The 9604-nt window shown below is 52.7% G+C and overlaps 1 protein-coding gene and 1 long non-coding RNA gene across 4 annotated transcripts; one reads left to right on the plus strand and one right to left on the minus strand.

The window, feature by feature from the left end:
* Positions 1–677: 677 nt before the first annotated feature.
* On the minus strand, positions 678–3047 carry LOC138239424 (uncharacterized). 2 transcript variants are annotated; one of them, XR_011189904.1, is made up of 3 exons: positions 2979–3047; positions 2055–2273; positions 678–1550 (listed from the first exon to the last, which is right to left on the minus strand). It is a non-coding gene; the product is annotated as an uncharacterized lncRNA (long non-coding RNA). The 2 variants fall into 2 exon arrangements; XR_011189903.1 differs by lacking the exon at positions 2979–3047 and adding an exon at positions 2609–2949.
* LOC138239423 (uncharacterized) lies at positions 2077–9255 on the plus strand. 2 transcript variants are annotated; one of them, XM_069191286.1, is made up of 4 exons: positions 2077–2290; positions 4427–4530; positions 5631–5724; positions 7572–9255. In XM_069191286.1, exons 1-4 carry the CDS (start codon positions 2077–2079, stop codon positions 9101–9103), a joined length of 1944 nt encoding a protein of 647 aa, XP_069047387.1. In that variant the 3' UTR covers positions 9104–9255. The 2 variants fall into 2 exon arrangements, with proteins under 2 accessions (XP_069047387.1, XP_069047388.1); XM_069191287.1 differs by having other exon boundaries at positions 5631–5718.
* Positions 9256–9604: the final 349 nt, after the last annotated feature.

Genomic DNA, 9604 nt, shown 5'->3' on the forward strand with positions numbered 1-9604 from the left:
CCTTTTTGGTACTGTCGTGAAAAACAAACTCACTCTCAAAAGCTATTTGGAAGGACCAGGTCCAACCAGACTGACCTATGCTGTTCGGGGAAAGATGTTCACTGCTTTGCTTGCTGCATGACAGATATGTATCAGCAGAGAAACCAATAAAGACAGATGTAAATATTCCCACAGCGAGCGATCCTGGGGCCAATATAATTTATCCCCACATGGAATTTTTTAATTAATTTATGAAACTCTTGTTTGAGAAAGTGCATTTAAAACTGAGAAAAGGCGGCACTCCTTCATCTGCTCGCACAAAGAGTGGTAGGAGTGTGAAACAACCTGTCTCGCCATGTTGTTGAAGCTGATACACTGGGTTCTTTCAAGAAGCACCTGGATGAGATACTGGGATCAACCAGCAACTAGCTTAATAAGCTAGCTGGACCAACAGGCCTCATTTCAAATGCAAATTCCCTTATGTTCCTGTAGAAAATATGGAGGGCTTATTTTATATTTTATATAACACAGTAAATAAAAATACTGTCCTCCCACCCTGAGCTCTGGCTCTGCCACTGTGTGAAGTCAGCAACACTTCCGGTGCTGTCCTGCAACAAGTGAAGAGCCAGGAAATCCCTGCTTCTGATTTTCTGCTTAGCAGTTATCTGCACATCTCCCAGTTAACACCAGGTGGGTTATACTACTGTGTCTGCTGAAATATTTGTGCAAGGGGAAGACACAATTTTGCAGTTGAAACAGCATTTTACTTTTCCTTAAGTGTCTGTGAACTGCCAGTCATTTTTCCAGAGACAGTTCAATAGAAATGATGTGACAGGTCAGCAACGTGACAGCAGTACTACTACACAGAACATCGCAGCTCGGTGATCAGTAGCAGGTAATAATTAATAATAATTAATAATAATAATTTCTTACACTTATATAGCGCTTTTCTGGACACTCCACTCAAAGCGCTTTACAGGTAATGGGGACTCCCCTCCACCACCACCAATGTGCAGCATCCATGCTCTGTGGGAGCTCTGATACTCTGTATACTAATATTGCGTTGTGCAAAAACAGTAAAGTCCAAACCAGAGCGGTTCTGCAGTGTTAGTGGACTGAGATCATGTCCACTTAACCACCTGGACAGGACAGTCAGTCCATTTCAGTAATAGCCCCCCCAGCAGTGCTGGTCTCCACTTATAGCAGCTGGGGTAAAAGTACCTGAGCGCTGCACTGTCTGCACTGCAGCAGGGAGTCAAACCTCAACACTGTCAGCTACAATCTGGTCACCCCCCCCACACACACACACCCGCTCTGTGCTGCATGGGACGCCATGATGTTCAGGTTGTGTGTCGGGCAGTCGTTCCCCGCACAGCGCTCGACCAGCGGGCGCTCCCTGCTGGCGGCTGAGGAACACTAACGCCGGTCCTGTTGGCCTCTGTCTGGCGCAAGAAGACCCACCGGACTGATCCGGAGCCCCACTTCCCCGCCAGGGCGCCAGGCCCCCGGAGGAGGTGCAGGTGACCGTGCCGAGCCCGTTTCCCATCCTGGAAAGACACAGATGTGTCCCGCTGGACACGGACCTTTTAAGAAATTAATTCCATATCAGCACGCTTTATACGTACTACACTGCCCACGGTGGCGTGAATTTGACACGAATGGGCGTGTTTTCTTGGTTAGGTTTGGTACAGTCCCCCCCATTTGGGGGGGCGTTTTCCAGACATGACCGTTACACAGGCTGAGAGATATCAATCTATATTAAGTACCCGCGGACAACTACACAGCAGCAACGCGCTGGTCTGTTTGGCTGTTAACAAGAGTTCAGCACCGATGCATCTCGTTTAACGCCAGTGACTTTCAGACCACAAAACCAGCGACGAGAGCCGCCCGCCCGCTCGCCCGCGTTGGGCGCTTTTATTTTGAACACGTCCCCTGTACAGCTCAGCCCCGGGGAGCGAAACTGTGTTGCGAGTGTGGCGAGGGGTGAGGCTGTGTGCCAGGAGAGAAACACGCCAGCGCGTCAGCCGCCGGTGCCTCTCTGGCTGTTTGGCAGGGCGACACCGCCAGACACTTACCTCCTCGGCAGGGGGCGAAAAGATGTCCGGGCCCGGCTCGTCTTTCCCGGCACGGCTCGCTTCCGTCCTGGAGACCCTGGTGCGAGCAGCGCTGTGCGAAATCACGCAGCTGGTGGAGGACGAGCTGTCCCAGGCCAGGAGGGAGAACGACACGCTGAGGAAGAGGCTGCAGGTGTCGGCGGGCGAGCCGGCAGCACGGCGGGATCACGACACCGACACCTGGGGAGGAAGAGCCGGTAACTGACGAGGCGTTGTATAGCCTCTCTCTCTCTGCCCGAGGCTGCATTTTCATTAGCTGTCAGTAACTTTTATTTTATGTAGCAATTGGCTCCTCAAAGCGCTTTACAGGAAGAAAAAACACACGACGAGAGGAGACGGCAGGATTACATTTATTACGTTGAGGGTTTGGGGTACAGTGGGAAAGCAAAGGGGCAGATACATACACCAGGGTAAAAAAACTGGAATAATTCCGCGTTAGAACAGGCTTTCATCCCGGTCCTGTGTCCTGCTTGAGCTCTGCCTCTCCAATATAATAACTGATGCTTTTGACTGACCTGCTTGTTTGTTCAAACGTCTGTCGGACTTGCGTGTGCACACTGTCCCCCAAGTTTCACAGAGTCACGCAGCTTCCAGCGCGTTGACTCCAACAGCGTGAGCACACAGCTTCTTCTCAAACCTGCTGGCCTTGATTTCGGACAGACCCGCTCCCGATGGGAGCCGAGCGGTCGGTGGGAATGGGGCTGTGTTACGTCCTGCCTCGCTGAGCTGTTTCTCTTTCTGCAGAGCTCGGGTGAGGGCGGTTTGAATCTCCGGCGCAAACTGGGAGGAGACGCATGACTGACTGTACAGACCCCGTTCGAAGCGTTAGGAGCTGAAAGCGTGTTTAAAAAGATGCCCCTCGCAGGGGGTTGAAGTGTGGCTAACCTGTGATCACTGCGTCAGCTGGAGTAGAAATCTCCCAGAATCAGGGTTGGGGACACACTGGAATAAAACATAATTCCTGCCCTGCCGAGATCTGAAAAACAAATTACAACCCAGCTCTTGCCTGAACTCCCAATCCAGTCACCCCTGAACCTTTTAATACTGCAGACAACAGCAAACTCACAACTGGCAACCCACTAAAGCTAAGAAGGTCTGAGCCTGGTCAATAACTGGATGTGAGACCTCCTGGGAAAAACTAAGGTTGCTGCTGGAAGAGGTGTTAGTGGGGCCAGCAGGGGGCGCTCACCCTGCGGTCCATGTGGGTCCTAATGCCCCAGTATAGTGATGGGGACACTATACTGTAAACAGGCGCTGTCCTTCGGATGAGACGTAAAACCGAGGTCCTGACTCTCTGTGGTCATTAAAAATCCCAGGGCGTTTCTCAATAAGAGTAGGGGTGTAACATTGGCACCCTGGACAAATTTCCCATTGGCCCTTACCAATCATGGCCTCCTAATAATCCCCATCTATGAATTGGCTACATTACTCTGCTCTCCTCCCCACTGATAGCTGATGGGTGGGCTGCGCTATGGCTGCCATCGCATCATCCAGGCGGGGCTGCACATTGGTGGTGGTGGAGGGGAGTCCCCATTACCTGTAAAGCGCTTTGAGTGGAGTGTCCAGAAAAGTGCTATATAAGTGTAAGCAATTATTATTATTACTGGAACTGACGCAGCGAGATGTACTGTATAACCCCAAAAAGTCTCATTTTTGATGGACACATACATTCTCATCTGTCATAAGAGTGCTATACGCTCGTTTGCAAGCAGCGTGCAGACAGAACAAAGAAATGGCTCAGCTAAACCTAACCGCACATTTCCGTTGAAAGGGCTACGGCGAAATTAAAGAGGACCGCGAAAATGAGCTTGTTCGTGAAATCAATGAGTGTTGGTCACCGGTGTTCAGCAAGTCCAGTAACTGAGGCAGCCCACGCATAATGTCAGCAGAGCAGAGAAATCGAAACCCATACTTTAAAGCTTGATCACTTTTTATCAGTCATACTGAAACCTGATTTTTAACCAGAACAGTTTCTAATCACAGGGGATGTGTCTGTCTGGCTTGCAAAACATTAACTAACAAGTTAGCAGTAGAAGTGTTTTTCAGGCCTATGAGCAGTATATTTTAGCGTGAGGCTATATTTAAAGACAAACACAGCAGTGTGCGGAGAACCAGTTTTAATGTCTGTGACTGTTCACATGGGGGTCTGAACAAGCCACAGTCTGAAGTTCAGGTCCAACTTGTAGGGTCCAGAGGAGTTGGGTTGAGAAAGCTTCTCTGGTTGCACCATGGGGGGGTCGGCACCCTGCAGTTACCAGGGAAACGAGCGGCTCCGCCCCCCGGCTGCCCCCCTCCCGGTGCAGGTCCAGGTGTTAACTTTTGTCTGCCTGCAGTTCCCAAAGAGGAAGCATCTCTTGTGGTAGAGAGAGTCTTTGGCAAAGAATGGTGCAGCTGTCTGTGGAGACCTGGGGAGCCAACATCCAGGGACACTGAGGAGGTAATAATGATAACTTCTTGCATATATATAGTGTTTTTCATGCCAAAAGATCTTGAAGCACTTTATATACTGGAGGGGATTCTCTTCCTCTCTGACTGAAGTACAGCCCCAACTGGGAGACACACAGCCCCCTCCTGCACCGGTGGCCCACCTGGGAGACACACAGCCCCCTCCTGCACCGGTGGCCCACCTGGGAGACACACAGCCCCCTCCTGCACCGGTGGCCCACCTGGGAGACACACAGCCCCCTCCTGCACCAGCAGCCCCACCTGGGAGACACACAGCCCCCTCCTGCACCAGCAGCCCCACCTGGGAGACACACAGCCCCCTCCTGCACCAGCAGCCCCACCTGGGAGACACACAGCCCCCTCCTGCACCCGCGGCCCCACCTGGGAGACACACAGCCCCCTCCTGCACCAGCAGCCCCACCTGGGAGACACACAGCCCCCTCCTGCACCAGCAGCCCCACCTGGGAGACACACAGCCCCCTCCTGCACCCGCGGCCCCACCTGGGAGTGAAAATGGAAAATCTGCCTAAAGCAGATACATTATTGAAGCAGATGCATTTACAATAGGTTTTCTCAATGGAATCGATGGCTTTAGGCTCATATTCTGTGTAGAGAGGAACATTTTCAAATCTGATGACTGGAGAACTTCATAGACAGATTGCAGAATTGCTCAGTTAAAACCCCAGCTGGCGTTAGGGTTAACATTCCCACAGTACTTAGACATTTTTAACCTCATGGGTGTATTTGGGGGCTCAAGTGAAATTTAGGAAGAGTGATACTTTTCTCCCAACTTATTTTTTTGCAGACAGATTTGACGGCTTACACTTAATTGCACATTTCAGGAAATGTAATTCCAAAAGAGAGTCAAAGTGTTAAAAAAAACATACCTTTGGGCAATCTCTCTCAATTGTGTCGTGACAAGTGGAAGCAGAAGTGTTCACAGAGTGAGAATTGGATGGTTCTTGTAACCCTAACCCTAGGCTGGCCTGAAATACATGGTCATTTAGCGTAGTTTTTGTATCGGTATACACAGTATTCTATACGAGGTCTTTCTGTTGCAGTATACAGTTTAACAGAGTTCCACTGTTCCAGTTCAGCTCCGCGGAGGTCGAGAGACGGAGACTGGAGGAGAGCCTGGCCAGCTGTGTCCAGCCGAGAGGAGAGGTGTTCTCGGAGAACAGTACGAGTATGTCTTCTGGCCAGAACCACTTACAAGGAGCTGCACATGACCAATAGGGCAAAAAATCACCCACTGTATTCACACGGTTTCTGTTTCCAGTTTACACATCTTTATCGCATGTTCAGCCCCGGCTGACTCGTTTATCGTCTTGATCGTTCTGTTTCGAGAGCTGCAGATCTGGGCGCGCCTGCAGATCGGTTGCAGGAAAAGCGCGGAGCCTGACATCTGCCGCGGTTTCTGAGCTGCCTCAGCCGGCCCTCGCTGAGGCAGGAAATGCAAACCACACCTGCAGGGAGGGTTTGTCCTGTCGGGCTCGACACCCACCTGCAGAGCAAGCTCTGTCGACAGCAACACAGCAAATCCGAGTAGCCACAGCGCACATGTAAACACTGAAGGGGCTGTAGTGTAGTGTAGCGATCCAGTCTCCGCGAAAACTGACTCAGAGCTATAAGGAGACGGGCAAGCCTCTTCCAAGGCTTATTCAAGTTAAGAATAATAGTCCTTTCATTTTAATTTTTTAAACTGTAGCTTAAGCAGAGAGAACACCATCTGGCCCGTTGAGCTCATCTCATCTCAACCAGCCGTTTCTTGAAAGGTGTCGGAATCGGCTGCCTTGTCTCCTGCCTGGAGGAGCTCATCCAGCTGTGTCTTGACAAAACCAGGGTATCGGCTTCAAAAACCACGTGCCTCCTGTTCTCTGTTTTAATCACACTTCTACATGCTTTTCCACTGGTGTCAGGGAAATGCAACAGAGAGATTTAGAGAGAAGTATTCTCCTCTCCTCCTTTGTAACATGAGAGGGTGAAAAACGTGTCTGTTAGATATAAGCATTGGATACGAAAACCTTTTTGCTTCCGTTTAGAGGATATTAAGGTAGGGAAAGGCATTTCAGTCACTGTAAAATCCAGCGCATGTAGAGCCAACATGATACTCGAGTTCTTTTACAGATGATTAAACCTTGTGTACATGATGCTATTTGTTTCTAACATAAGTGGCTCCTAATGAGTGGAATGTTTAAATGTCTTTACTTTTGCTACAATGCAACATAATCTGTATCCGTCCTTCTAAACTACATTTGTCTTATCTACATATCTATCCACACGCTTCACATTCATTATAATTCAAACTACCGTAAACCGATTTTACGGTTTAAAGAGCTGTTTAGAATCTGAATCCCAGGTTAGTCATGTGCACTCCAGGACTCTAGGTGGCAGCAAAGTTTCACGCCTGACTCGCTTTTCAATATTAAAAGCGGAGCCCAGAGTGGCTGTGAATGTCGTGTCTGTCACAACGTGGCAGAGCAATTGTCAATGAGGGTTTTGTTTTTGCTAGGCAGATACTGGTTTCTTGAGATTTGAGGAAGAGCACCAGGGGCTGTGTTTCAGCTGTGCAAGCCTGCGCTGGAGTCTTGTCTGTCAGAACCTCAGTGAAGTAGGTCAAAGCAGCAGCAGCACAGAAAAGAGCAAATGGAAGGCTCCTTCTATTCTGAACGAGCCAGTGGCAATAGGTGCTGTTGTGTCTCTGGAAAAGAGGCTGCTGGTTATACAGATTTTTAAGAATCTTCACCGAGGTTCCACAAGGGTAAAATACGTGGAAGTGTATTTAAAAGGGACAACAAGAGGCACTTGTTTCTACAAAGGAGGGTAGGGGTGGGGAACAAACTGCCCAGCCATGTTGTTGAAGCTGATAACCGGGCTTCTTTCAAGACACAGCTGGATGAGATCCTCCACTCAGGACAGGGGGCACTTCTTTACACGGAGGTTCGGAGAGGCTGGAATAAGCTGTCCAGCTGAAAGGCCTCCCGTTTGTAACGGTTCTTTGTCTAAATGGCGCTGCCACCCTTGGGTGCCCAGGCCTTATTTTTCCAGGAGCTGCTGATGCCAGTTCTGCGTCTGAGGAGTGCAGCCTGACGGAGCAGCAGCACATTGAGGACAGCAGCTTTACTCCGTGGCTGGATACAGAGCCCACAGCCGTGGGGAGCAAGGAGGAGAGAGGAGCCACGCAGAGTGGACAGGAAGACCCTGAGCTGGATGCCAAAAGGCTCAGTCCCCCGCAGACTGCGCACAGGACAGAGGCGCTCGAGGGCCCAGCCCCAGGCCTGGACAGCAGCGCGGAGAAGTCCCTCCTGGAGCAACCGTGGAAGAAGGTGGCCTCAGAAACCCGGACCAGCATGCACTGCACCGGATGGCTCCCCGAGCAACGCTCCGAGCTGCGTCCGCTGCCCGCGAAGGAGGAAGAGGCAGGAAACACCACGCGGGTGTCCCTTTCGGGAAATCCTGACATCGGCTCGGGCTCGGGCTCCGTCGTCGTTAAGGAGGAGGTGATGGTTTCGGGCAGCGGAGACTGGGTAACCGCGCTGGAGCGTTCCCCAGCGGGACGACGTGACACGGACCCACAAGGCGGGGACGCCGGCTCCCTGCCCCGGGAGCTCGGGAGCATCCTGAGATCGTGCTCGGTCAGGCTGGAGAGGCTGTGCCTGCCGCGGGAGCGCGGACCCTCCGGGAGCGAGAGCGCGGCGCCGCCCCCTGCTGGCGGAAAGGGCTTGGCGCGGTTATCGCGACGGCGCGGGCAAGGGGACGCGCACCGCTGCAGGAGATGCGGGAGGAGCTTCAGCCAGCCGAGAAAACTCCGATCGCACCAGCAAACCCACAGGGGGGAGGGGCCGTACTCCTGCGCGGAGTGCGGGAAGCATTTCAGCCGGTCCATGTACCTCAAAAGACACCAGCTGACCCACACGGGCAAGAGGCCGCACCGCTGCGCCCAGTGCGGGAAGAGCTTTACCTTCTCGAGCGACCTGACCAAGCACCGACGCATCCACACCGGAGAGAAGCCGTTCCGCTGCTCCCAGTGCGGGAAGGGCTTCTGCCTGCCGGTAAATCTGAAGACGCACCTGAGGACGCACACGGGCGAGCGGCCCTACGCCTGCGCGCAGTGCGGGAAGAGCTTCGGGCAGGCGGTGAACCTGAAGATTCACCAGCGGGTGCACACGGGCGAGCGGCCCTACCGCTGCGCGCAGTGCGGGAAGAGCTTCACGCAGGCGGTGGGGCTGAAGCTCCACCAGCGGGTGCACACGGGCGAGCGGCCCCACCGCTGCGCGCAGTGCGGGAGCCGCTTCGGCAGCCCCGGCGTCCTCGCGCGCCACCGGCGGACCCACACGGGCGAGCGGCCGCACGGCTGCGCGCAGTGCGGGAAGAGCTTCGGCAGCTCGTGGAGCCTGAGGAAACACCACAGGATCCACACGGGAGAGCGGCCGCACTGCTGCCCCCACTGCGGCAAGAGCTTCTCTCGCAAAGACAACTTCACGGTGCACCTGCGCATTCACGCTGCCAGGAAATCGGAACGTCTCCTTTTCGTTAAAGAGCCTACCCGTCCGCACAATATCTGAAATAACGCCGCCTATTCCCGGAGGTACAGCAATAGTCCGAGAATCCGTCCGCTTTGAATCAGTATTTATCACGTCAAGAAGGCAGAAACGGCTTTTTCCCGATTAACCCGATCCACGGTAAAGACACCCATGAGGTCGGTGTAAGGGCCTGAAACGATAAATAGAATGGGTCACGCACAGAAGGAATCGGAATAAACTTTCTGAAGACAGATGGGAGAAAATCAGAAGGATTAATATTGTAACGCAACGGGGACTCAGGCGGGCGCCCTTGCCGCATTAGGTCGGTCCCCCACCGTCCGGGGCTCGAACCCGGGACTCCCATGTCACTCAGCAGGGACCCAGCCCGGTGAGCCGAAGAGCGATCTCTCTACGGCCCAGTGGCTGTAGTCCTGCTATCACAGGGAAGGGCGGTGACGTCACCTGCTCTGGTACGCCGGCTCTTACACAGTGCCTGTCGGCCGTAAGCGTTACAATATTATGTGAAGTATGAAGGTAGTAATT

The sequence above is a fragment of the Lepisosteus oculatus genome, chromosome 6 (assembly GCF_040954835.1).
Source record: "Lepisosteus oculatus isolate fLepOcu1 chromosome 6, fLepOcu1.hap2, whole genome shotgun sequence".
Classification (NCBI taxonomy): domain Eukaryota; kingdom Metazoa; phylum Chordata; class Actinopteri; order Semionotiformes; family Lepisosteidae; genus Lepisosteus; species Lepisosteus oculatus.

Bases quoted from the DNA above. Each gene is read 5' to 3' on its own strand.
- LOC138239423 (XM_069191286.1), top strand. From the start codon at position 2,077: ATGTCCGGGCCCGGCTCGTCTTTCCCGGCACGGCTCGCTTCCGTCCTG. The intron at 4,531-5,630 runs GTAATAATGATA...CCACTGTTCCAG, and splicing joins CATCCAGGGACACTGAGGAG to TTCAGCTCCGCGGAGGTCGA. The intron at 5,725-7,571 runs GTATGTCTTCTG...TTGGGTGCCCAG, and splicing joins GTTCTCGGAGAACAGTACGA to GCCTTATTTTTCCAGGAGCT.